The 25110-nt window shown below is 63.9% G+C and overlaps 7 protein-coding genes across 7 annotated transcripts; 1 reads left to right on the forward strand and 6 right to left on the reverse strand.

Annotated features, from left to right (window-relative positions):
* Nucleotides 1-1546: 1546 nt before the first annotated feature.
* Nucleotides 1547-2164, reverse strand: EMIHUDRAFT_101568 (hypothetical protein; the record flags this gene model as incomplete). The annotated part of the gene is made up of 2 exons (XM_005774108.1): nt 1547-1668; nt 1852-2164. 2 exons carry the CDS (start codon nt 2162-2164, stop codon nt 1547-1549), a joined length of 435 nt encoding a protein of 144 aa, XP_005774165.1.
* Nucleotides 2165-4946: 2782 nt separating this feature from the next.
* Nucleotides 4947-6412, forward strand: EMIHUDRAFT_101569 (hypothetical protein; the record flags this gene model as incomplete). Its single annotated transcript, XM_005774109.1, has 4 exons — nt 4947-5384; nt 5659-5784; nt 6140-6149; nt 6219-6412. The coding sequence occupies 4 exons, from the start codon at nt 4947-4949 to the stop codon at nt 6410-6412; spliced, it is 768 nt and encodes a 255-aa protein (XP_005774166.1).
* Nucleotides 6413-6928: 516 nt separating this feature from the next.
* Nucleotides 6929-7490, reverse strand: EMIHUDRAFT_354856 (hypothetical protein). The gene has a single exon (XM_005774110.1). The coding sequence runs from the start codon at nt 7423-7425 to the stop codon at nt 7096-7098; it is 330 nt and encodes a 109-aa protein (XP_005774167.1). The 5' UTR covers nt 7426-7490; the 3' UTR covers nt 6929-7095.
* Nucleotides 7491-10476: 2986 nt separating this feature from the next.
* On the reverse strand, nt 10477-10698 carry EMIHUDRAFT_59569 (hypothetical protein; the record flags this gene model as incomplete). The annotated part of the gene is made up of 1 exon (XM_005774111.1): nt 10477-10698. A coding segment is annotated over one exon (222 nt), but the record flags the coding sequence as incomplete, so codon positions are not given.
* A 3874-nt stretch (nt 10699-14572) lies between these two features.
* EMIHUDRAFT_207796 (hypothetical protein) lies at nt 14573-15329 on the reverse strand (the record flags this gene model as incomplete). The annotated part of the gene is made up of 3 exons (XM_005774112.1): nt 14573-14602; nt 14673-14780; nt 14928-15329. 3 exons carry the CDS (start codon nt 15327-15329, stop codon nt 14573-14575), a joined length of 540 nt encoding a protein of 179 aa, XP_005774169.1.
* A 3178-nt stretch (nt 15330-18507) lies between these two features.
* EMIHUDRAFT_44363 (hypothetical protein) lies at nt 18508-19545 on the reverse strand (the record flags this gene model as incomplete). Its single annotated transcript, XM_005774113.1, has 2 exons — nt 18508-18999; nt 19207-19545. Coding segments are annotated over 2 exons (831 nt in total), but the record flags the coding sequence as incomplete, so codon positions are not given.
* A 1502-nt stretch (nt 19546-21047) lies between these two features.
* EMIHUDRAFT_101573 (hypothetical protein) lies at nt 21048-22140 on the reverse strand (the record flags this gene model as incomplete). Its single annotated transcript, XM_005774114.1, has 4 exons — nt 21048-21156; nt 21237-21382; nt 21437-21700; nt 21817-22140. 4 exons carry the CDS (start codon nt 22138-22140, stop codon nt 21048-21050), a joined length of 843 nt encoding a protein of 280 aa, XP_005774171.1.
* Nucleotides 22141-25110: the final 2970 nt, after the last annotated feature.

Consider the following 25110-nt stretch of genomic DNA (forward strand, 5'->3'; position numbering starts at 1 on the left):
ACGAGCCGGTGTGAGCTTGCAGACCCAAGGTAAGTGCGGTCTGGGACGGCTTAGGCTTGCTACTGATGGGCCTGGGCCAGGAGGGCGACAGAGGAGGCGAGATGGTGAGCTGAGACGCTGGAGCGTCCGCGTGTGACCGTGTCGCGATGCAAGTGCCAAAAAGCGTTGTTTGCGGCTATTGCTCAAAACTTCGGGAGACAAGGCCTACATATTATGACTGCATGCATGCACTTAGTGTATGAGGGCTGCGGGGCGAGACATATCACGGTCGATGGCGCCGATAATGACCTCCGTAAAGCCCTCGGAATCGCCTCGGATGGGGTCCACCGGAGACAATCTCGAGCCCTCTCCGTGGCATCACGAGCCGGTGTGAGCTTGCAGACCCAAGGTAAGTGCGGTTCGGGACAGCTCGGGCCTGCTACTGATGGGCCTGGGCCAAGAGGGCGACAGAGAAGGCAAGGTGCTATCATTTGCCACCCAGTCATGTTTATGGGCGTCAGAAGACTCGTCCTTGCGCGAGGGGAGCTCGATAGACTCGAGGGGCCAGGATACGCCGCGAGGAGGACGGAGTTGCGCCGAAAGGCGAAAGAAGCCGCGAGAACAAGGGACCGGCAGGCGGCGGCGTCGCAGGACGAGGCAGAAGAGAACGACGCGACAGAGGAGGAAGTGACAAGGGAGAGAACGGCGAGAGTGGGACGGCCGCGAGGTGGCATGAAGGTTGCAGCGAGAAGCGGCGAGAGACTGCGAAAAGAGATACGAAGAGGCAGACTCCCCAGGGTGGGCGACGGCTAGCGCATCACACTCCTCTCCTTAAAATCCCTGTGTGGTGGCGGCGTGCCGTCTCCCTTGGGTTTGTTTTCTTTCTTTTTAAGGACGACCCAGCCAGGGTCCCCACCCGCACGAGCAGGATCTTGTAAGGACGATCAGGGAAAAGGGGGAACGGGAGCGGGGAGCGCATCGCGACACGAAGGGGGGCTGGGCAGGGTTCATCCACACGACAGGGGTGCCACGGGCGGCGAGCGAATTCTTTTGCCGAATTCCCAAACTGGGGCGATGGCGGAATCCGTTGGACTGGAGAGGATACAGGTAGGAGCAATCGGCAGGCCTGACATCACGCCACTTGAGACATCCCCGAGAGCTCTCACCAGCCGCACGCTCGACGCGCCGCCGCCAATCTCACCAGCCATGGCTTCCATTCGCTCGCGGCCAGCGCTTGGCAACTTTAGCCTGCACACTTCGAGCAACGACATTCTGAGGGATGTGTGACGCGCGTTTGCTCGATTGCGTCGGCTCATGTGTGCGTGTTTGGGCGCCACACGCTGTCTGTGGAGAGTCTCGAGATGGCATGGGAGGAGAGCGGCTTGCGCTTCGGTTTCCTTCTGCTGCGCCTCGCGGAATGACCCGCGTGCTGTGATGATGGTCTTAGATCTTACGTGCACTGAAATCACCGCCCGCTTTCACACCCAACACCCTCCAACACTGGCGCCGTGCGCTCACACAGAACACCATCTGAACACTGGCACCGTGGTGTGCGTCTGAGACGGCCTCAGTCAAAGTGCCCAAATCCTAGAGCGTCAATCGCGGCCGAGAAAGCGGCGAAGCCAGCGCAGCCGACGCCCATCGCCTGCGGCCCCGCGCCGGCCGCGAGGACGCCGCCGGTGAGGCAGCCTATCGAGGCGAGCCGTGGCGGGCTGAGGGGTGTGAGCGGCCGTCTTCTCTCGGGCTGCCGAACGGCGCGCCTCCGAAGATCGAGTTCCAGCGGTCAGACTGCGGGGGGCGGCGCGCAGGGAAGAGTGAGGAGGCATCGCACAGGCGCGGGCCGCGCGCGGGCTGGAGGCAACGGGCGGTCACACACGCGTCCGCGCGACTTTTCGACAAAGCATTCCGAGACTGAGAAGACGGCGCCGATCACGAGGAGATTCTTTCCCCAGGAGCGCGACTGCGAGCCCATCTCCCTCACCCCCCGCCGCATCTGCTCACGCAGAGGCAGGTGCTCCGTCTCTTGTTGCAGCTGCGAGTTGAGCGGGGTGAGCACAGCGCCCAGCACGAGCCCAGCGCCGCCGCCGACGACGCCGCTCACAATCGCTTGCATGGTGCAGCTCTCGCGGAAGGCCTGGCCAGGCTCGACGGGCGGCTGCCAAGGCGTGGGGAAGGTGAACGGCATATACAGAGCGAGCGCGCAACAGCTGGGTTCGGATTTTTGGGGGGACGGTACAGTTTTCTGCTATAGCCGCAGCCACTCCCAGCTGCTCGGTGTGAACAGAGTTCGTACACCGAGCAGCAGGGAGCTCCGCAACTCGAGATCCCTCGAGAGTTCACGCGGAGTCGGCTGGGGCTATATACACCAGACAGGTTACAGTTCGCATTAAGAAAACGTCATATGCACAAACCCTACCAAGCGATTTCCGCAAACATCTAAGAAACCACGGCGCGCCGCAGGCGCGGCCCCGAGAAAAGGCCAGATACGAGTGTGAACGGGAGCCCCAGCTGCAGCTCAAAACTTCTCTTAAGGCGGCGGCGTCGGGGGCGAAGGCGGCGGCGTCGGGGGCAAAGGCGTCGTGCTCTTTGTGGACGACTCGATCTCGGAGCACCTTCGGGAGGATATACGCTCCAACGAACGCGTCGTCCGCTTCCTCTTCTCGCGCACGCGCTCGAGCGCCGCCTCGACGTGAGCCAGAGTGCTTCGTCCGATGTAGATCACAAAGGAATGTAAGGTTGTACTACCTCCGGTCAATGAAAGATTATCACTCGCGTGCGTCGCGCGGGTGTTGATGTAGCGACCGGTGTTAAGCATGGATTGTGTAGCCCTATGATAGAGCAACACGAGCTACACTGAACTTTTTTATCCATTCGCTTCCTGGGACCCGCCGCATATCACTCAAAATCGCACTTTTCAGCTGAAAACACGCTCCGTACGGCTACTTTTCGATGCAAATGAGCGCCTTTGCGAGCCCACCAAGGCGCACAACAGCTTCTGCAAAGCTGCTCCGCTAGCACCCTAAGCCCAATGATCATGAATCGATTGAATACAACCGAAGAAGCCTTGTGGTGACCTGAGCATGTCGTACGGCAGCACCAGATTGAGCAAGACACCTTTGGCGTCCATCAGAAGGGTAACACCGGTTACCTCGCCGTACTCGCGCGTGGTGTTTGCTCGCCCGCCTCTCTCGAGCCACGAACGCACCGCCGCTTCGTCGCCTCGCAACACCGCGTCTTCTGTACAGGGCCGTGCCGATCGTGCAGCCGCAAACAAGAGGGAAATCCGAGGAACACTCATGTGCTTCTGTAACAGATGAACTCGGGCACAGGACGCGGCACAAACGGGGTACCCCAAAAGGCACAGGCTTCTTGTCGGCTTCTGTAGCGGGCAAGTCCCGTTTTTTTCCGGCGCCCCGGCCCCGGTTGTGAGGCTTCGTCAACTTTTGCTTTTAAAATTCAGCGCGGCAATTAGAGAGGTCGGGCCGGAAAAAGAATTTCTCAAAAGTCAGAGAAGATGGGCCATACACAGGAGTGGCGAGGTTCGGGATGGGGCGCATGATGACGTGGTCCGTCTCGAGGATGAGCACATAGTCACTCGTCTTTCGGATCTCTGCGAGGAGGGTCGTGCTCACCAGAAGCTCACCACGGTGCTCGCGGATTCGACCATCCGCCGTCTGACTGCGAATCCGACGGCGGCTTCTGTGAGGACGACGGCTTCTAATTCTATTAGAAGCCGTCGTCCGCGCTTTGCCTGTTGTGTGAATCGTGCGTGTGCGAGAGAGTTTGCTGGTAAAATTCCTTTTCGGAAAAATTCTTTTTGAGCTAATAGGAACAAGCGAAGGCACACACAACATGACGCCAAACACACGATTGCACGCACCGCACCGCACCTCGCACCCGCGCCCGCCGCCCCCCCGTCCCCCGACCCCCGCCCCGCCTAGGCCGCGAAATTCTTTTTCTTTTTCAGACCCACGACGAGTATGGCGACGCTGCTGTCAACGTACCGCAGCAGGGCCACAACACCAGACACAAGTACACGCTTCGACGCCTCATCCTCGCCCTACGCGCCGCGTGGGGCACCGCTGTGCGAATGGAGCCGAAAGCCCACCTCGGTCAGAGTTACAACAAACAACCCGACGTGGACGCGGACAACATTGGCAAGGACGGCACGCACTATTGCGGAGATGTCAAGGTCGTCTGTTCCCTCAGCAGCAGCGGGGAGCACGGTCGGAAGGGCGCTTTTGTCGCTTTCGGCAACACTGAATCATTCTACCGGAACATGGTCATGGGGCATGGGCCCTACTGCGAGGAGGGAGAGGGAGGTGGGGGGCAGGGAGAGGGGGGGGGAGAGGAGGAGGGGGGGGGGGGGGGTACCGGGGGGCGGCATGGAGGGGGAGAGGACGAGCAAGGGCGAGAGAGGGCAAGGGACTGGGCGCTGGCATACCAGGGGGGGCAGGGTGGTGGGCGGCGACCGCCGCATACCGTCCTACGGCGGGGACTATCGCTACGCCAGGGAAGACAAGGGCGTCGAAGTGCAGCTGCTGCTGTTCGAATCGTTCGGCGGGTTCGGAAAGGGGGTCCGTGAGATCCTCCGGAAGGCGGCGGACGTGCTACAGAACAAGCTGACGCGGGCCCAGTACCTCGATGAGGTGACTTGGACCACCAAGAGCTGGCTGGGGCTGCAGAAGCAGCGCATCTCAGTCGTTCTTCACACGGCCATCGCAGAGCAGGTCGTGAATGAGCTTGCCTGTGGCGGGGGTGGGCGGGTGCACGGAGCTAAGTGCCTCGCCACCCTCGCAGGAGTCGCTTAGGCGGCTCCCGTGTTGTACCTGTGTTAGTGCCAGTGCGCGCCAGTCCCGTAAAAGAAAGAAAGAAAACAGACAACCCAAGGGAGGGATGGGAGGACGGCGCCAGTCCCGTGCCCATAAATAAATACGCTACAAAATTCTTTTTCGGCACCCGAAAATATGGGAGGGAGACGCGGATTTGCTTTCGCCTCGCTCGCTGCTCTCGTCGCCGGGCTACGCTTCCCGAGCACCCGCGCCCCCCGCCCGCGCCTCGACGCATCTCGCAGCGAGGAGCCGACGGACGGCAGCAAGACGGCGCTCTTCGAGTCGCCTCAGTGGCCGGCACTGCTCTCGTCTCTGAACCGGCTGCCATCCTTCACCGTCGCCAACGAGCGCGGCCAGCCGCTAGAGTACGAGGCGCCCGGCGGGACACCGCTCGCGATGTTCTATGCGGACGTGCAGGCGGCGCAGGCGGAGCTCGTCGACGCGCGGAAGATGTATCCGGAGCTGGACTGTGGCGTGATCCCCGTCGGAGTCGGCACGGCCTTCCGGCTCGCCTCGGAGGGCAAGGCGCTTCTGAGTGAATATGAGAGGCCCCCTCCCTCCACAGAGATGGCAGTGAAAGAGCGCTGAGAGGAGCGAACCTGGAGCGGCACAGTAGCCGTCGCCGACGCTGTCCCTGCTGCTCCTCATCAACACGCACATGCTGCATGCGCACATGCACACACATGAATGCACATGTCACATGCACATCCGCCTGCTGCATCTCGGCAAGGCGCTTCTGATCCCGTCGGCGCTCGAGCTCGAGGCGGCGGGCGCTCCGGCGGCGGCACGCCGCCCGGGCAGAGCTCCGCAAGCAGTGAGCTGATGAGGCGCGAGTTCAGACACCTAGGCGGGCAGCTCGCCCGTCGGGCAGCAGCTGCCGCTCTTTGGCTGCCTCGAGATCTCCCGTGACGGCGGGCCGGGCAGGGGTCCGATCCTCCCTCTCTTCATGAGCCGCTCCGACGCGCTGGCGGCGGTGCGAAACCACGAGTAAAAGGGGGGAGGGGCGGAGTTCGGGCCGTGAGCCGCGGAGCTCGGGCCCCATATGCTTGCTGACTGGGCCGTCGACAACACACCGCGTGTTAAAGAGAGGGTGGGGATGTCACGGGGAGAGGTATCGTCCTAGGCGCACATCTCGGCTGCATCTCGGCTGCACTCGGCTGCATCTCGGCCACATGTGGCCGCCCTCCGCTAACCTTTGCTCGTGGACCCAGGTGCGAGACGCCGCCGACGCGACCGAGGGAGAGGGCGGCGCGGACGACTTTTGACGCGACGCTCTTCACGGGATGTCCGATGGAAGGGACTCACATGAGTGACGAGCTGGCGAGTAGGTGCGGGCCGGTGGGCGAGGGAAAGCTCTCGGCACCCCTCCCCCCATGAGACGGCCGTCTTGCCTCTGGCGGAGGGTAGGCGCGGCCGACGACCTCGACGTGATGTGCCTCTCGCTGGACCGCGCCGTGGAGTTGCTGCTCACCGTCGAGGGGACCGGGTTCGAGTTTGTTCCGCCGTCGGCCTCGCTCGACTTTATCGATGCGACCATCCGCAGCGAGGGGTGGGGCAACTCTCACGCGCCCTCCTCCGCGTCCGCCGCCGGCGACGCGTGAGAGTCCGCAGGGCTGGCATCGCGGACAGAAAGGAGTGAGGGACCACAAGAAAAACAAAAACTCAAGAAATGGAAGGAGGCGGAAAATCACCTCACATGTTCTTCACGAAAAAATTGAAGAAATAAAGCGGAGACGAAAACAACATAATTGGGCACTCTGCCCTACCCCTAGCTCGGCACCGGGGCGCGGGGGCACCGCCCGCTCCCTCGAGTAAAATACAAACTGCGCCAGCCTGTGCCCGGCGGCCCCTCCGGCCTGTGATTGCATTCACACTCAGCCTGTGTGTAACAGCTCACAGCTCACACTCTTCGATTTTTCTCGCGATAAAAGGAGAATTACGTCATCAAAATGCACGGACGCTCTCTTCGCTCTGCGTACTACGAGCGAGCGATTCTAAGATCAGGCCTGCCACTGGGCGAAAATCGGCCGTCCCTCAGTGCTTCCAGCCTGCCCGCTTCAGTTTCCTCAATTGGCTCGAATTTTGCTTGTAGAAAAAAGAATAGCGCCGACCGCGGGCCGCCGGAGCGGGCATTTCGAAGTGGTCAGCGGGCATTTCGAAGTGGTGCGGCGGCAGGCTGCCACCGCTGCCCGGGCGCCCCGAGCGGCGGCGGAGGGCCGCCCAGGCCACCACCAGTGCCCCTCCCACCGGCAGCGCGGCGGCAGCGGCGCCGACCGCCCCTCCATCAGCGGTGGCGCGACGGCTGTCGTCGGGGCGCCGGCAGGTGCCGCGCGCAGAGGGTGCCACCGGACCGGCCGACGCGCGCCCGGCGGAGCCTTCGTCGTGCATGGCGGGCCGAGCACCCCCGCGTCGCTTCTCGGCGCATTGGAGAGCAGAGGAAGCTGCTGGCGTCGCCGCTGGGATCGGCGGCGGCGCCAGCAGCGTTCTCGGATCTGAAGCCGACTTTGAGCGCTGATCGATCGATCTGAGGGCTGGCCGATGGGTGGCGCTGGGACATCGCCGCCGCCGCGGAGGCCGGCGGCGACCAGAGGAGCGGTTGGGGCGCGTGGCGCATATGTTACCTGCCAAGTGAGCATTCAAGTGTGCTTCGAGATTTATTCGAGATTTGTAACTTAGATTTTCGTTTCCAGCGGGGAGGTGGCAGACCTGATCTTAGAATCGCTCGAGCGCTGCGCTGCCTCCGCCGCAGTCCTGGCAGTGGCCGCCCTGGCCCTCGAAGCGGCCGCAGTAGCACGCCTCGCGTCTGCAGCGGCCGCCGCCTCCTCAAGCGCCGCCTCGCTCTGTTCACGCGCCGCCATAGCCACCGCCAACCTTGCCTCCAGCGCCGCCTTGGCCTCCTCCAGCGCCGCCTTGGCCGCCGCTTCCGCCGCCCTGGCCTCCGCCCTCGCCACCTTGGCAGCTGCCAGCGCCGCCTCGGCCGCCGCCTCTTCCTCCTCGTCCGCCTCCGCCGCGTCCTCCGCCTCGTCCGCCTCCGCGTCCAAACGCACCGCCTTAGCCACCGCTGCCGACGCCGCCGCCTGGCTCTCCGCCGTGATGCCGAGCCGGATCCGCTCCTCGTGACACTTCTCGAGAAGCCGGAGCAGCCCCTCCCTGTCCAACGGCGCGGGCTTGGCTGCGGCTGCCTCTGCCGGCGCCTCGGCACCCTCCTCCGTCTCCTGCGACGGCCCCGCCCCGCCCGCCCCGCCGCCCTTCTTCTTCTTCTTGCCCTTCTTGCCCTTGGCGCGCTTCTCCGCCTCGACCTCCGCCAGCAGCTCCTCGGCGTGCCGCGCCGCCTCCTTCTCCTGCGCCGACCTCTCCGCCTCCCTCGCCGCCGCCTTCGCAGCCCTCGCCGCCTCCTCCGCCGCCGCCTCGGCCGCCGCCTTGGCCACCGCATGCTCCTCGAGGGCGCGCGCACACTCGGGGTGGCCCTTCTCCTTGGCATAGTGCAGCGCGGTCATGCCTTTGTTATTGCACAGCGTCATATCTGCGCCCGCCCTCAGCAGCTGCCGCACGACGTCGGATTGTCCAAAATAAGCGGCAAGAATCAGTGCGGTATCGCCGTCGATGGCCTGCAGGTTCATCGCCGCGCCGTGCCGGATCAGCGTGTCGACCACCCGCTCGTGGCCGTTCCCGGCGGCGTGCATCAGCGCAGTGTAGCCATTGCGGCAATTCGGGTCGATCTCCGCGCCGTGCCGAATGAGCGTGTCTACCACCCGCTCGTGGCCTCTGTATGCGGCCTCCATCAGCGCAGTGCCGCCGGTCGTGCAGCGTCTCTGATTGATCTCCGCGCCGTGCCGCAATACCAGCTCGACCAACTTCTCGTAGCCGTTGGTGGCGGCGAGAACCAGCGCGGTGCCACCGCCGCTGCTCTGCAACGAGACATCTGCGCCGCGCCGCAGAAGCGCCTCAGCTAGCGCCTCGTGGCTGCACGCGGTTGCGACCATCAGCAGCGTCATGCCGCTCAAACGGGTGCCATCACTAAAGGTGTACTCGAACGTCACGTCGATCCGCCCGCCGCAATCGAGCCACGCCAGCACCGCCGCCTCCTCGCCTCGCTTTGCCGCTAGCATCACCTCCTCTAGCACCGCCCCGCTGCTCGGCGCGGCCGCCTCTCCACCCTCGCCGCTCGCCGCCGCCTCGCTCGCGTCTTCTCCTCCCGCCTGCGCGCCGCCTGCCTCAGCCGACGGCGCCTTGCTCCGCGCCGCACCCAGCTCCCCGAGGTACGTCCTGAAAGCATCGACGCACTCGGTGCGGCCCGCCTTTGTGGCAATCTGCAGCGCCGTCCTGCCGCCGCTAGTGCGCAACGTCATGTCAGCGCCCGCCCGCAGCAAACGAAGCACCACGGCGGGATGGCCGTAGTGCGCGGCGAACATCAGCGCTGTGCTGCCGGCGCTGTCCTGCAGGTTGATCTCTGCGCCGCGTCGACTCAGCGCGTCGACCACCCGCTCATCGCCGCCACCTGAGGCCTGCATCAGCGCAGTCATGCCATTGCGGCCTTTCTGGTCGATCTCCGCGCCGTGCCGCAATGCCAGCTCGACCAGCTTCTCGCGGCCGTTAAAGGCGGCGAGGCTCAGCGCGGTGCAGCCGTTGCTGTTCTTCAACGAGACATCCGCACCGCACCGCAGAAGCGCCTCGGACAGCCCCGCGTAGCCGTTGGCCATTGCGAGCATCAGCAGCGTCATGCCGCTCGAACAGCAGCCGACACCAAAGGTGTACTCGAACGTCGCGTCGACCCGCCCGCCGCCGTCAAGCCACGCCAGCACCGGCGCCTCCTCGCCTTGCCCAGCCGCTATCACGACCTCCTCTGGCACCGCCTCGCTGCTCGGCGCGGCCTCCGCGCCACCCTCGCCGCTCGTGCGGACTGCGTTCATATGTGTATCTTTTCATGTTTTGTAAAATTCTGTGTTTCACGCGCACCCCCCAGGGCTACAGTTGTAGGGCTCTCTTGCCCGCAACCCGATGTCGAGCATCCGGCCCGCTGGGTGCGCTTCATAGCTCCCCGGCCCTGGATGTGAGGGCCGAATGCACTCCAAGTGCTCCAAGTTTCATACCAGAATGGCTGCTGGCTCCTAAAAATAGCCATCTTACCTAAGGATGACTGAGATGATACGGGTGCTGAGATGCTCCTCGTCTCCTAGATGCCGCTCCGCATGACCAGGAGGCTCCTGAGCGTGTGTTCTCTCTCTCTCTGTGTATCTCTCTCGGTGGAGCAGCTGCGCGACCTCGGGGGCGTGGCCAAGGGTCTGCTCGGCGACGCGCTCGACCAGGTGGCGGTGTCAAGGGAACGGTGGCAGCGCACGAGGTCGCGCGGAGCAACACTGATTGGGCACAATTTTACGAGTTGGAGCTCGAGAAGCAGCGCCATAGGAGAAGCCTGGCTGCCCACCCACGAAAGCAGCTACCGACACTATCACCTCTCACCCGGCGGTCGGAAGGCTAGTGACTGCCTCTGCAGCCGATCAATCACGCGCTCGGGGCTGACGAAGCCGAGCGGCGTCCACTTCCACGGCCATCGCCTTCGCGCGCGTGGGTAGATTGCGTGCAGGTGCAGCCACGGCACAGAGAGGGCGGGAGGCCAATGGAATCCCAGAGAGAGCTGCTCCTCATCGAAGGCTTCGGCTGCAAGTCTGCGCGCCAGCCGATGCGCCGTGGAGTGCATTTCGTGCACGAGCGGCGCGTCGGCGGGTCGCAGCTGGGAGGCATCACGTACGAAGCGCTTTGGGATGACGAGTAGGTGTAGGTCGGAGGCAGGGCGGTGGTCGTGGAATGTCAGCAGCCGCTCGCCGTCCTCGACGATGTCGGCGGCGTGCTGACGCCTCAGGATGCGAAGGAAGACGTTGTCGGCGTCCGGGCAGCTGCAGAGGCTCCGGCGACACGCCCGCAGCATTGGCGCGTTCAGTGGCCGCCGAAGATGGGTAAAAAGAAACCCGTCCCCTAACCCGTGCGAACCCAGCTCTTTTTCACAGAGTGTTTCGTACCTGCGTCCTGCGTAATACTCATCTCACGCAGACTCATCAGCTTGGAGGACGGCACGCGAGGAAGCAGTCGAGGTGCGCAGACGGCTCCGCGTACAGGCAGACGAACGCGCCGTGCGGCCAGGCGGACCCGTCCTCGTCGGCGATCTGCTGGCCCGGCCCGAGCCACCAGTGCGTCGACGCCGCAGTCGCGGAGAGACGGCAGCGAGGCGGGGTTGCACAGCCCGCGCTCGAGCAGCACCTCGCGCACCCGCGCACCAAGAGGCTGCGAACAGTGGCAGGGAAGTCGGCGCAGGCCAACACCGAGTTGACCCTTTACCGTGGTATGAAGGGTATGAAGGTGCAAGACAACTTCCTGCAGATGGGCAAGGGTGGCACTGAGCTCGCACCGATGTCAACAACCTCGTCCCTCAAGGTCGCGATGATGTATTCAGCGTCGCACGAGGCAAATCTGATGTTGGCCAGTTCCAATAGGAGCGAGGCCTCTTCCGTTGGGGGACCGAGTGACTAGGAAACGAGGGTTCCCCATTGTGTCCCGCTCCAGCGCGAGCGTGACACTGCACTTGGCGCCGAGCGCCCGCGGCTCAGACCTTGTGCAAGCCGACCCTCGGTGCAAGCACCGGTCCGGACCGATGGCGCTCGGTGTGGAGCAAGCAAGACCCCCCCCCCCCCCCATCGGCGCGCGCCCGAGGTTCAAACGGCCGCCAGGAGCACCAAGAGGACTCCTCATGGCTGCACTCAAGTGGGCTTCGACCGGCCTCGGCTGGGGGGGCGAATTGTCCCGGCTGCGGACGCGTTCTGCAGCCCCCTGGGCGTGGGTCAGCACCCCAAAACTGCCCCACGGCGGCATACAGCACTGCCAGCCAGCCTCTTCCTCCTCCTCAAGGGCTGTACTATGGCCATATTACGCCGCCTCCTACTGGCAGCCGGGCGGGCGCGCGCCGCGGGCGCCTCGGCGCGCGCGCACGGCTCGCAAAGTCCGAACGAGTACTGCCGCCCGGCCGCCTCCCTCCCTCCTAGTCACACTCTCAATATCTCGACTCTCCAACACGAAGTGCTGCGATCGGGGGTGGCCCATTTCTTTTTTATTTTCTTTTTTGGGTCATCGCGAGGAAATTCAAAAGAATTTTGAGGGCCGTCATAATTGGAGCCATCCCTCCCTTGCCGTCCTCCCATCCCTCCCTTGGGGTGTCCGTTTTCTTTCTTTCTTTTCTTTATCCCTCCCTTGGGTAGTCCGTTTTCTTTCTTTCTTTTTTGGACTGCGAAAGAGGCAGACGACCAAGGGATAGGGTGGGCGACGGCTAGCACCACACTCCTCTCCTTAAAATCCCTGTGTGGTGGCGGCGTGCCGTCCTCCCATCCGCATCCCTCCCTTGGGTTATCTGTTTTCTTTCTTTCTTTCTCGGGGGCCTGCGCTGAAGATACGGCTTTAAGAGGGGGTTTGCCGTTTGGGGGTTCGGGTGTGGGTGGGTGGGTGGGTGGGTGTGGGTGTGGGTGTGGGGGTGGGGCTCCTTGCTTTGGTTTTGCGCGGCGCAGCACACCGCAAAAAAGGAAAAGACGCCGTGGCCGACGGAATAAGGGATCACAAAAACGCGAGCAGAAGGCCAATCAGAAGGGGCGACTCAGCGCCGGGCCAGAGGCAGCGAGACACGGGCCAGGGCGTGCGCGCGACGGCATCGCGGTCCACGCAAGCAGATGATCAGCCCGACCACCCTGCTCTGCGTTGGTTCCCCCCTCCCCGCTCCTCCGACGCGAGGAGGCTCGAGCAGCGCCCAGTTTTGCTCTGAGGCCTTCCGTGCGTCGCAAGACTACTGGCCGAGCGCAAGCCGCTGCGGTGCTCAGTGCGCTGCGCTCGTCGCCAGCTGGACATACTCGATCCACGCCTGTGAAGAGACACCACTGTGTAAGAGGGCCGGCGGGTCTGGGGAGCAGTCCTCTCGGGGTCTGGAGCCGGGTCGCATGGCCGCGCGAGCGGTGCCTGCGTGGTGTGTGTGTGTGTGTGTGTGTGTGTGTGTGTGTGTGTGTGTGTGTGTGTGTGTCTGTGTGTGTGTGTGTGTGTGTCTGTGTCTGTGTCTGTGTCTGTCTGTGACTGTGTCTGTCTCTCTCGGAGACGTGTGTGCGTGGGCCGGAAGTGGTGATGTCGGGCAATCTCGGGCAATCTCGGGCGATCTCGCCTCGAGCTCTGGTGGCGGCGGCGGCGACACGAGACAGGGCGCCGACTCCTTCTCGGCCTGCGATCAGGGGCAATCTCGGGTCATCTCGGGTCATCTCGGGTCATCTCGGGTCATCTCGGGTCATCTCGGGTCATCTCGGGTCATCTCGGGTCATCTCGCCGCTCCGAGGCGACCGGGGCGACCGGCGCGCCCTGCCAACCACCCTCTCCCACCCCTCTCTCTGAACGGCACAGCGGATGCGGCTGCAGCTGTGCCGAATGCGCCTTCTCGCGTGCAGGTCGGATGTTGGGAGATACGGGGAGATACGGGGAGATACGGGCAGAGATGGGCAGAGGTTCCGCATCTGGAGTCGTGTGCGTCGGCGGCGAGCGACTCGAGCAAATCGGTGGGCGGGACGGCGCCTAGTTGGTGCGGGGGGGGGGGGGGGGGTAGGGGAAGGGGGGGTAAAGGTGGGGTGGGGTGGGGGGGGAAAGGGGGGGGTCAGGGTGGGGTCGGGGTGGGGTCGGGGTTGGGTTTGGGGTAGGGTAGGGGTGGGGTGGGGGTGGGGGTGGGTAGCGACACCGTGCTGGAGCGGTGCGTCCGTCGTCCCCGCCCTCGGGCAATCTCGGGCACTCTCGGGCAATCTCGGGCAATCTCGGGCAATCTCGGGCACTCTCGGGTGTCTGCCCCACCGGCCTCGCTCGTCGGTCGGTGGCGGATGAGGCATTCGGCGAGCAGGTCGCCTACAGAGAGAACACGCCGCCCCGTCAGAAACCAGACAGGCGGCCGTGAGGAGAGCGGGCGTCTTGTGCTGAGTGTGCCGGTGTGTCGAACCAGTGTGGGCCTCTGCCCGCCGCATCTCTCTCTCTCTCTCTCCCTCACTCTCTCTCCCTCTCCCTCTCTCTCTCGCTTCCTCCCTCCCTCTCCCTCCCTCTCCCTCTCCCTCCCTCTCCCTCCCCCTCCCTCTCCCTCTCTCTCTCTCTCGGGCGCCGTCGTCAGCAGACTCAAAGGTGTGCTGCCTGCGCGGCGAGAGGAGGCGGATGGGAGGAGGCGGCGCTCTGCGGCGCTCTGCGGCGCTCTGCAGTGAGATGCTCTGCGGCGCTCTGCGGCGCTCTGCGGTGCTCTGCGGTGCTCTGCGGTGCTCTGCGGTGTCGGTGCTCTGCGGTGCTCTGCGGTGCTCTGCGGTGCTCTGCGGTGCTCTGCGGCGCTCTGCGGCGCTCTGCGGTGCTCTGCGGTGCTCTGCGGCGCTCTGCGGTGCTCTGCGGTGCTCTGCGGTGCTCTGCGGTGCTCTGCGGTGCTCTGCGGTGCTCTGCGGTGCTCTGCGGTGCTCTGCGGTGCTCTGCGGTGCTCTGCGGTGCTCTGCGGTGCTCTGCGGCGCTCTGCGGTGTCGGTGCTCTGTGCAGCGGTGCGTGCCGTGCGGGGCGCGTGGCCACCTCACGGCGTCTGGTCTGTGCCGCCGCCCACTCGCCCCGGTGCGTGCCCCGCGCCCGAGGTCTGTGTGTCTAGGCCTAGGTCTGTGTCAAGCGGCAGTGCCTCCTCTGAGTGTGTCTAGGCCTAGGTCTGTGTCCACTCCGCAGCGCACCCCGCCGGGCGGCTAGGCGGCAGTGCCTCTTCTTCCGGAAGCCTGGGGCGTGTGCGGCGCATGCTGCAAGGCGATGCCCCGAGGCAACCAGAGGCCTGCTGCCACTGTCTACAGGCCTGCTGTGCGCTGCCATGCATCTAGGGGTCTGCTGCAGGAAGAAGGCGCGGTCGTCCCACGCAAGCAGCCGGGTGGTCACGGCGAACCGCTCAAAGCAGCGGACCTGTTCACAGCCATGGGTGTGAAGAGACGCTGTTCACAGCCGCGTCGTCACGGCGAACCGCTCGAAGCAGCGGACCTGTTCACGGCTGCAGCTATGAAGAGAGGCATAGGCACGAGGAGGGGCGTGGCGCCGAGAGAGCCGAGCCACCGGCCGCGTCACGCGCAGCGTCGAGGCGGCGACGACGAGCCTGACCGGCGGCGAGCGCTTCCTGCAGACCGCCCACACGCCGTTGCGCATCCAAAACTGGCGCTGTGCGTAATTGACAAACCGCAAGTATTTGGCGTGGTTCATACTCGCCGAGTGGTCCAGGTCGGTGGGCCAGCAGCAGTAGCGCGTGCGATCGGGCTCTCCCACGTCGGCGCGCTGGCGCCGCCAGGCCGCGAGCAGCTCGACCACCAGCATCCTCAGGTAAAACTCGATGTCGGCGCAGTGGACGGCGGCTAGCAGCGCAGCCGCGGATAGGGGCTTGCGACCGACGCAGCGCAGCGATATCAGCGTCGAGAGACCAACCGCGATCGCAGTGCTCGTGACGAGCGTTTCCGGCGCCATCGTCGGGTTGTATCGCCAGCGTTTTGGGCGGATATTCTATCGAAAAGAGAAAACCGAGCCGCGTGACTGCACTCCGACCCGCCAATCCGGAGGGCCAGGACCGGAGGGCCCCGGGCGAGACCTGGAGTCAACTGTCGGGGGAGGGGAGGATCGAGCTGACTCGGCCTCTGCGAGTGGAGTCGGGCCGTGCGAGCCCACCGGAGGTAGACCCGTCGCGGCGGCGGCCGGGGACCACCGCGATCTACGGCAAGGGGAGCCACGGCCCTCCGAGCTCGATGAGGGGCCAGCGGAGGGGAGGGGCGAGCCGAGGACGATAGAGAGACCGCGGATGCGGGCGCGACTCGTCGACCAGGGAGAGCCGGCCCGACCTCCCTGGGCGGGGAGGCGACGCGACCCTATGCCGCCGTCCTCGCCCGGGGAAACCTCGGCCGGGCCGTCGACACTCTCGGAACCGGTGGAGCCGGGAGAAGCCGGCGAAGACGAAAGGCGGCAGCGGAGAAAGCGACACCAACAACGAGGGAAACGACCACACCGGCCGTCGTATGACGCTCGGCAAGCGAGCAAGAGAACGAATCGGGGGATGGCGTGGGCGACGCGGCTCAGTTCAACGGCCCAATCGGCGCCGTCAGCCCCGACGGCAGCGCGCTGTTCGTGGCAGACTTCTGGAGCCACAAGAATCAAGATCCGGCGGGTGGAGGTGGCGACGGGCGCGGTGACGACTGTCGCGGGCAGCGGCGCCGAAGGCAGCTCTGATGGCGTGGGCGGCGCGGCGCAGCTCTCGCGCCCAGTTGGCATCGGGCAACTCCGTGCACTGACGGTCGGCCGTCAGAAAACACGCCTCCGTGGCTCGGGTTACACCAATCCTCGCTACCCAACGCGGCCAAAGATGGATGGGAGGACGGCACGCCGCCACCACACAGGGATTTTAAGGAGAGGGAAAGAAAGAAAGAAAGAAAACACACAAAGGGAGGGATGGGAGAACGGCACGCCTAAGGAGAGGGGTGCTCCTGAGACTGTGCCCGAGATTTCTTTTTCTAAAAGAAGCCTCCCCGCCCTCGCCAGACACGCCGCCGCCCGCCCGCCTCCTCGACCTCCCCACGGAGCTTCTCGTGCGCGCCCTCTCTCGCTGCGACCCCGCCGACATCGCTCGCGTCGCGGCCGTCTCGCTCCTCTTTCACGCCTTGCTTGCGGTGGAGGGCATCCGCTTGCGGGCGCAAGAGCGCGGCTACGAGCTGCCGGCGCAGCCAGAGGGCGAGTGCTGCGCCGTGCGGTGGCTGTGCTTCGCTGCGTTGCTTTGCGAGTCCAACCCGCTGGCGAGGCTGGCGGCGGGCAATCTGCACAGCCTCTTCATCGACGGCGAGGGGTGGCTCTCGTCGTGTGGCTCAACGCCGTCCTACGCTCCAGGACTGCTCGGCCACGGTGAGGGCGTGACGCGGCTCAACACGCCGACCCGCCTCCCTTCCCCGCTGGGCGGCGAGCGTGCTGTGAGCGTGTCGGCTGGAGATGGTCACAGCCTAGCCCTCGCCGCCAACGGCAGCGTCTGGAGCTGGGGCGGTGGAGGTGCTGGCCAGCTGGGCCACGGCGACGAGCAAGAGCAGCTACTGCCCAAGAAGATCGAGGCCTTTGCTGGCCAGCGCGTCGTCGCTGTGTCGGCTGGAGAACATAGCCTCGCCGTAACCACTGACGGCGCCGTCTGGAGCTGGGGCGGTGCTGCCTATGGCCGGCTGGGCCACGGCGACGGGCAGGACCAGCTGCTGCCCAAGAAGGTCGAGGCGTTACCTGGGCAGCGTGTCGTCGCTGTGTCGGCTGGATACTTCCACAGCCTTGCCCTCACCGCCGACGGCGGCGTCTGGAGCTGGGGCTGGGGATGCGAGGGCCGGCTGGGCCACGGCGACCAGCAGCTGCAGCTGCTGCCCAAGAAGGTCGAGGCGTTAGCTGGGCGGCGCGTCGTCGCCGTGTCTGCTGGCGAATGGCACAGCCTCGCCATCACCGCCGACGGCGCCGTCTGGAGCTGGGGCTATGGAGCCTTTGGCCGGCTGGGCCACGGCGACCAGCAGAACCAGTTGCTGCCCAAGAAGGTCGAGGCGTTGACTGGCCTGCGCGTCGTCGCTGTGTCGGCTGGAGGCGCCCACAGCCTCGCCATCACCGCCGACGGCGCCGTCTTCACCTGGGGCAAGGGCGAGGACGCCTGCCTAGGCCACGGAGAGGACCTTTCGAACCAGCTGCTGCCCAAGAAGGTCGAGATGTGGGCGCCGGGACGATGAGCAGGCAAGGGGGGGCAAGAGCTACGCGAGGCAGGGGGCAGGCTATGGGGCCAACACAACACACTTGAAAGTTACAACACGTATTGAGGCCATCGTGGCGCCGCGTTCCCATTAGTTCCGAAATTCCCACATCTTGTGTGCAGCGGACAGCGTCCCGGCGCCGGTGCACGAAGCGTTCGCTCGTGTGCCGGCGCGCGCGCGAATTAGGGCTATGTGAGAGTCGATCTCTGTCTGTCCGTCGTTCTCTCTTCCAAAGAGTCGGAAAAAGAAATCGCAGTACCGGCTTCATTAGCATTGGATCGCGTGAGATGCTCGTGTCGTCACAGCTTTGTCAGTTGTCAGGTAGAGGTACAGGTTTGTCCTTCACGGACCTCAATGCGGCGTTGAGCGACGGCGCCGCTGCAGTCGGTGGTGCCGACGTACGGAATACTCGCGACGGTCGTGTTGTTGTAAATCCACGGTTCGTCGCCCGAACCGTAAATCGTTACCTCATGGGGGCCAAAGGTGCACGTGCACACAGAAAAACCCAAGGTACAGGTGCATGTGCATGTTTTTTGGATGCAGACGACCGTTTGCGGTTTGGGGTCACTCACACCCGCACGAGGTAGGCGGCGCGCAGCGCCGCTCTCGCAGCACGCAGGCTGTTTTTGACTGTTTCTGCATTTTGTTTTTGTTTTCAGTCGAGCCGGGGCCCGACCCCCTCAGACTCTGTCAGAGGCGGCGGGCGGGCGCCCACTGACCCAGAGATCAAAAACGCTCAGCCCAGGGTAGTTGCTGCAAATTTGGGGAGTCGTTGAGTTGTTTGGACTTTTTAAGACCGCAGGGCGGGGACCTGTTCCTTTTTACCCATCTCCTAGTAGAGGTGTCCGTTTTATTTATTAGAGGCATCTTCAGTACACCGAGGGTTGTTTTTCCTCAGCGAAGTCTTCAGCTTTCAAGATCGTGAGATCGTCTCGCGTCGGGCCATCAATGGCTGCGATTCGAAGATCACGCTTCCGCATCGCAGCCTCGAGAATGCTACGCACATCGCGCGCATTACCTGGTAAAGGCACGCTGAGTTTTTCACTCAGCGCACGCCGCGCCGCACCATCATCCTTCTCATCCAGCTTATTCTCATGCCAATCCATCATGTTTTTCGCTATCTTGAGGAGCTCGGGTGGTTTGTAGTCGGGAAAATCAATCCGGTTGTGAAGAGGGAAGCGCGAATCCAGGCCACTGTTCTCCCGAAGCAAATGCTTGATGTCCCGATTGTTGGGCTGCTCCCAGTAGCCGGCGAGGATGATAGCCAATTTCCCCCGGAGCTTATCAGCTAGCGCCACGAGCTGGGTGATTGCCTCCGTTGAGTAGTCTTCGCCGCCTTTCATTGGGAGGAGTGAATATGCCTCGTCCAACATGAGCGTACCACCCTCCTGCACAGGCCGATAGTACTCCGATAGTACTTTTGTCTTGTTGACCAGGATGAAATGGGTAGAGCGCAGAGCAGTGATGTTGAATTTGTCCCAATCAGCCGGTTCGAACTGAACTTGCGAGGCTTTTCTCCTTGCAAGTTCCTTTGCAAGATCAGGGCAGTCGAGCTGGTCCTCTTCTGGTTTGCCCGGCGGAGTTGGGCCGACATTCTCCCATTTGAGGCCTGTGCACATGGCAGACAAGAGTACCTCCTTTGTCTGATGCGCAGTGCTACCCAACGTGGTGCCGCATAGTGCTGATCGTGCATTTTCATGGATAGACAGCTTGGCAGTAGGAACAGCACCTATGCTGTGCAGAAGACGTGCGACGATCTCAGCGACGGTTGATTTGCCCGTACCAGGATTCCCGATAAACAGCATGTGGTTCCCCACGGGTCTCCTCTCAATGCCGAGCAACTCTCGGCGCTCCGTCGCAATCGCAGTCTCGCATAGCATTCGGATTTGGCGCTTCACCGGCTCGACCCCCACGAGCTGACCTTCGAGCTCGGCCAACGCGTTGTCCCGTGCCACCATGAGCTTCTTGACAGTGGGAGGGTCATTAGCCAGAGAGCCGTCGATACGTTGTCTCTTTGCACTTGGCGCAGCTGCATGGGGGCTCTGGACGAGCCATGGCGTGTCAATTCTGGTCCCCCCAACCACTTTGAGCTCGAGCTTGCCGCCCTCCACCCGCTGGCCTACAAGGTGCTTGAGGTCGTCCATGCTTCCAAGCGTCATATGGGGTATGTATCGACCCTTCTTCATGGTATCGGGGTCGCGCATACCCACTAAGACCGACCGCTCGAGTTGCGCTCGCAGCTCTTGCACAGCGTGGCACGACACGAGAGCTGTTAATTTGTGCTTTCCTAGCTGTCCGGTGCATGATTCATCATCGTTGAGTTTGAGGAACGAGGCCTGGCCCGGGCCGCGTCTTGCCGTGATAAATGCAGCCCTCGTCCTGAGGCGAGCGATGTCCTGTCCAGTGAAAAACGCTTCAAAGACCAGGCTCGACTGGCGTTTCAGGATTTCGTCCACTGCTTGCCAAGCGTGGCTCTCATCCACGCCAGTGTACACGTCAATCGTCACGTGCCAAGGCGACGTCAGATTGGGAGGAGTGGAAGGAGGAGTAACAGAAGGATACCAGATGAGCGCGACTGTCGGCATCTCTGCGAACGCGCAGGAAGGCGATGACAGCGAACGTCCTCCAAGCCTCCGAACTACCGCACGAAAAAGAAGACGGTGCTGCCACTTTTTCTTTTTTCGATCATTTTCATTTTCTTCTTTATCATAGCGCTCGATGAGCACGCACACGACATGTACGCCTTACCAGAACCACTTCCCCCACACACGCTCCCACTGCACGAGACGGCCTTCTGCAAAGCGCGACGACGAGGGGAAACCTGGTACGCGGGGCCAACCCTCGGAGAGTATTCTTTAGCTCCGAGTAGAGGGGGCGTTCCGCAGCTAGGGGGACCCACAGCGCGAGGGAAAAATTCCGCCGCTGGGGGAAACCCGGAGCGCAGAGCCAACCCTCGGAGACCCATGTGTTATGGCCGCCTGCGACTGCGCACCCCCCCACGGTCGAGGAAGAGGGTGCGTTCTGCAGTTAAGGGGTAACCCGGTACACGGAACCATCCCTCGGAGACGTGTTATGGCCCTGCGACCGCGCACCCCCGGGGCTAGGGCTCTCTAGCCCGTAACCCGATGCCGAGCGGGCCCGGCCAACTGGGTGCGCTTCTCAGCTCCCCGGTCCTGGGCATGAGGTTAATGACCGCACTCCAAGTGCTCCAAGTGTGCGCCCCCCTCACTTAGCTCTTAGGGCTCAGGGCTCTCTAGCCCGTAGCCCGATCCCAATCATCCGGCCCGCTGGGTGCGCTTCTTAGCTCCCCGGCCCTGGATGTGCGGGTAATGACTGCACTCCAAGTGCTCCAAATATGCTAAAATCTCTCTCCCCCCCAGCCGTAGCTTTTGGCGCTTGGGCAACGATGTCACAAAGAAACCCGGGGACGCAACTAGCGCTCGCTCTCGCTCTGCGGCGCCTCGCGCTCGGTGGCCCCTCCGCTCTCCTCCTCGCCGCGCCGCATGAAGCGCAGCCCCTCCTCGTCCACCCGGCTGAGCTGCCTAACGAGCGAAGCGGAGCGTGGTGAACGAGCCAGCGAGCAGGCAGCCCCTCCTCGCCCCCCGGGCTGGACCTCGCCCACCGCGGGCTGGGGTGCCGCGCGTTGATCTGCGCCTCGAGCCAGCTGTACTCGGGCCGCGACGGCAGCGCGCCCTCGTGCAGGATCGTGCCCTCCGACCCGTCATCGAGGAAGACGAACGCGCACCAGCCGACCCCGTGCTCGCCAACCTACTCCTCGCAGCTTCCGTTTGACGCGGGGCCGCTCTTGCTTCCTCGGCCGACCCCTTGCTCGCCCGCCAGCTTGACGTCCTCGCCGCGGCAGGCAAACTCCTCAAAGGCGAAGCTGCACTCGTAGCCCCTCTCAAAGACGACGGAACGCGCCTCGCCCCGCTGCCAGAGCGAAAAGTCCTCGAGCCGCTTGAACTGCGGGTTGAGCAGGCAGAGCAGGCGGTCCGCACCCGCCATCCCGTCCACCTCGCGCAGCCTGCCGAGCTGGTCACAGCCCGCAAAGAGGCAAACCGCGGCGTCCTCAGCTGGCGTGGCGCCCTGGCGAGGACAACGAAGCAAGGTCAACACTGCACCACCACACATCGGTCTCGCGCCCGCAGCCTGTCCGCTGCCTGCGCCAGGACGAGGCCGCACGCGTCCTCCGCGTCGAGCACCTGGTCGGTGATGAGCCGCTCGCTCGCGCCGGTGACGCCCTGGAGCAGCTCTCGGGCGAGGCCGAGAGCGATCGGGTACTGCTGCTTGAGGCCGCCCGGCCACGGATCGAGGTCCTCCGGCGCCGAGGTGCCCTGTATCGGCACGGCTCCGAAGACCTTGTACGAACGCTGGTCGTCGGGCACAACCAGCTTGACGATCTGGCGCCTGACGCCGGCCTGTGACGCGCGCGTCACCGCCGCCGCCGCCCGCCGCACCATCTCGTCGGGAGAGCGCGGGATCGTCAGCACGGCGCCCAAAAACGGCACGGTGAGAGCGACGAGCATAAGACACAGGACACAGAGCGGCACCTCCTCCGGGTTTGTGTTTTTTTGTGGTTTTCGAGGTCGAACTACCCCCCCCCCCCCAGACTGAGTGTCTTGTCTTGTGGTTCTGTGTGTCGCTCCTGTGTGACCGTCATCGCCCGTCTAGCGTCCACCCATACCGCGTTGGTGTCCCAGTCGTTGGTCGGACTGTGTTTCGCCTTCGTCCCATCAAGAGCGGCCGCACACTGCTCGGCAAACAAACAAACAACATGACGTGTGAGTGTTAGAGTTGTTTGGTATTGCTAAAAATCTCTCTCTCTCTCTCTGCTCGGTACCCCCCCTGCACAACTAAGCTCATGGCCAACCCCCCCCCCCCAGCAGCAGCGCTCTGCTGCTGGGGGGGTCGAGACCCCCCCCCAGCAGCAGCGCTCTGCTGCTGGGGGGGTCGGGACCCCCCCCCCAGCAGGAGCGCTCGCTCTGCCTGTGTGGGGGGTGCTGGCATCTGTACAGACAGCAGCTGTAAGTTGCATGCGTTCCAGTGGCGAGAATTTATGGTCGGCATCAAAATCAGTGGTCTCACCGGCGGGCCCTCCTACTGCCAACCGGGAGGTGCGGGGCACGCCAGCCTCTCTTCTACGCCTCTCGTGCCTCGCGGCGCCTCTGCTTCAAGGGGGGAAGATACGGCTCTCGCAGCCCATCATAGTTACGCCGTGGCACAGCGGGGATCACAGCGGGCTGTACAAGATATTGTTCCCTATCTTCGCATGCTCGTCATTGGTGATATCCGTGCGAGGTCATACGCCACAGGCCAGCAATCACTCGATGATGAGACTACACTGATGTATAGGCGCACATGTGGTATTACAAGATAGACTCACATGGTCACAAGTGTTAGTAAAACGCCAGCACTCGACACGACGAAGGTGTATTGGGCTCGAAGGCGCGGTGAACACAACCGCCTCGAGCGTACCGCTCAAATACGAGCCGAGGGAGGAGGGGGGGGGGGGGGGGGGGGCCCCCAAAAAAACGGGAAAACTGGGCCCCGGGCCCCCCCCTGCTGGGGGGGTCGGGACCCCCCCCCAGCAGCAGCGCTCTGCTGCTGGGGGGGTCAGACCCCCCCCCCTAGCAGCAGGGATGAGCTTAGTTGTGCAGGGGGGGTACCGAGCAGTGTGCGGCCGCTCCAATCAATCAGCCAGACTGTCTGTGCTTGTGCGTCTTGGGGTTGTGTTTTTCTGTCGAAGGCGAGGTCGAACTACCACAGCACCGCGGCAGCAGTTTCGTGTCGTGGCTGGCCACATCTGCCACGTTTGTGCAGTGCTTCTTCCGAATTCCTACTCGTAACCCGGCCGGTGAAACCCACGCTAACCCGGCGCTTATCGACAGACTACTCACACCAGAGGAGAGAAATCGAACAAATGGCGTTACCCTTATAAGTCTCTCGTGTCCGCGCCGGCGCTGTTTTAAGGATTCTTTTAACTGTGAATCGTGCGTGTGCGAGAGAGTTTTGTTGTAAAATTCTTTTAACCGTAGAACGTCCCCCACCTGAACACCGCCCGCCGACGATCGATCAGTCCACAATCGTAGGCCCGCACCCCGCAGCGACCCGCAGCGATGGATGCCGCCCCCCACGGCCCCTACGGCCGACGCGCCGATGCACGACCGGCCTCCGTCGGACGGCTCTCCGGCCTCTCCGGCCGCTGCCGCCCGCGCAGCCGCGCTGCTGCCGATCCGGTCCCCTTGTGGCGGGCCACCCTGTCCAGAAAGGCATGGATGCCAATCTGGGGTCTCTCGACCGAGTCTATGAGTCCTGGCCGCTCCCGGTGATGGTTAAGGCTGTAGAACCACGCGACGGAGATGGTGCGGGGGTACGGGTGTTCCAGGAGGTCACGACACGCACCGACCCTTCACGAACCGAAAGGCTGCACCCGGGGAAGGCACAGTAATCCGGCACCGTGTTGGGCGCCCCGTTCCGTCTGGGGCTAGGTCGGCTCAGGGCCCCGTCCACCTCCCTCCCACTTGGCGCGTGATGATGAGGAGGTGCCACCCAGACCAGCCAGGGCAAGGGCGGAGGGCGAGGGCGGAGGGCGGGATGGGCGCCAAGCGGGAGGGAGCGGGCGGAGTGGAACGTACAGATGGGGGATGGTGAAGGCGGAGGGGCGGGAAGCGGGGAGGACGGCGGGAGGGTGGAAGTCGGCATGGGCGGGCGGTGGGTGGTTTGGTAGGGCAGGGGGGAGGGCGAGGGGTGGAGTAGGGGGGCGGTGGGGACGGGGGCGGCGAAGGAGAGGGTTGCGGCGGGAAAGGGAGCGTGGGGAGGCTGGCGGAGGCGTGGGCGAGGTGGAGGGTGGCGGCGGCGTGAGGGGTGGCGGCGGCGGTGTGGTGGAGGTGGAGGGCGGCGGCGGCGTCGGCTGGCGGGCGGTACGGCCGCCGGCGGCCGCTGCACCCGCGCCTTCCCTCGCGGGCGCCGTCGCGCCGCGCGCGCCCAACTCTGCTGGCACACGGCACGCGTCGTCACACAACCGCGGAGAACAGGCGGTGCTGTGCGTGAAGCGCGCGCGATCTCGTACTTTTAAGGCTGGATCCGGCCATTCCAAGGGTATACCTTTGAGAATCCCCAGCGTCCCACCCTCCTAGTCACACTCTCAATTTCTCGACTGGCCAACACGAAGTGCTGCGATCGGGGGTGGCCCATTTCTTGTTTCCTTTCTTTTTTTGGGCCCTGTGGGCACCCTAACACTGAGAGAGTGAAGGGGGTGAACCGTGCCATCCTCGATCGCCGTGCAAAGCTCGCTTCCGAGCTCAAAACGCCGCGCGTAGGGCCCTTAGGGGCCTAGAGAACACAACCCCCTCTCTCTTTTCTCCCAGTAAGCTATACGTACGTACACTGAAAATGGGGGAAAACGGGGATTGGCGCCGGAAAGTTTACAGCAAGGTTCGGCGCGATTCGCCGAAATTCTGAGCTCTCCGCGCGATGCGAGAGATTCCCTTTAAGCT

Source organism: Emiliania huxleyi, assembly GCF_000372725.1.
Source record: "Emiliania huxleyi CCMP1516 unplaced genomic scaffold EMIHUscaffold_32, whole genome shotgun sequence".
In the NCBI taxonomy this organism is placed as follows: Eukaryota; Haptophyta; order Isochrysidales; family Noelaerhabdaceae; genus Emiliania; species Emiliania huxleyi.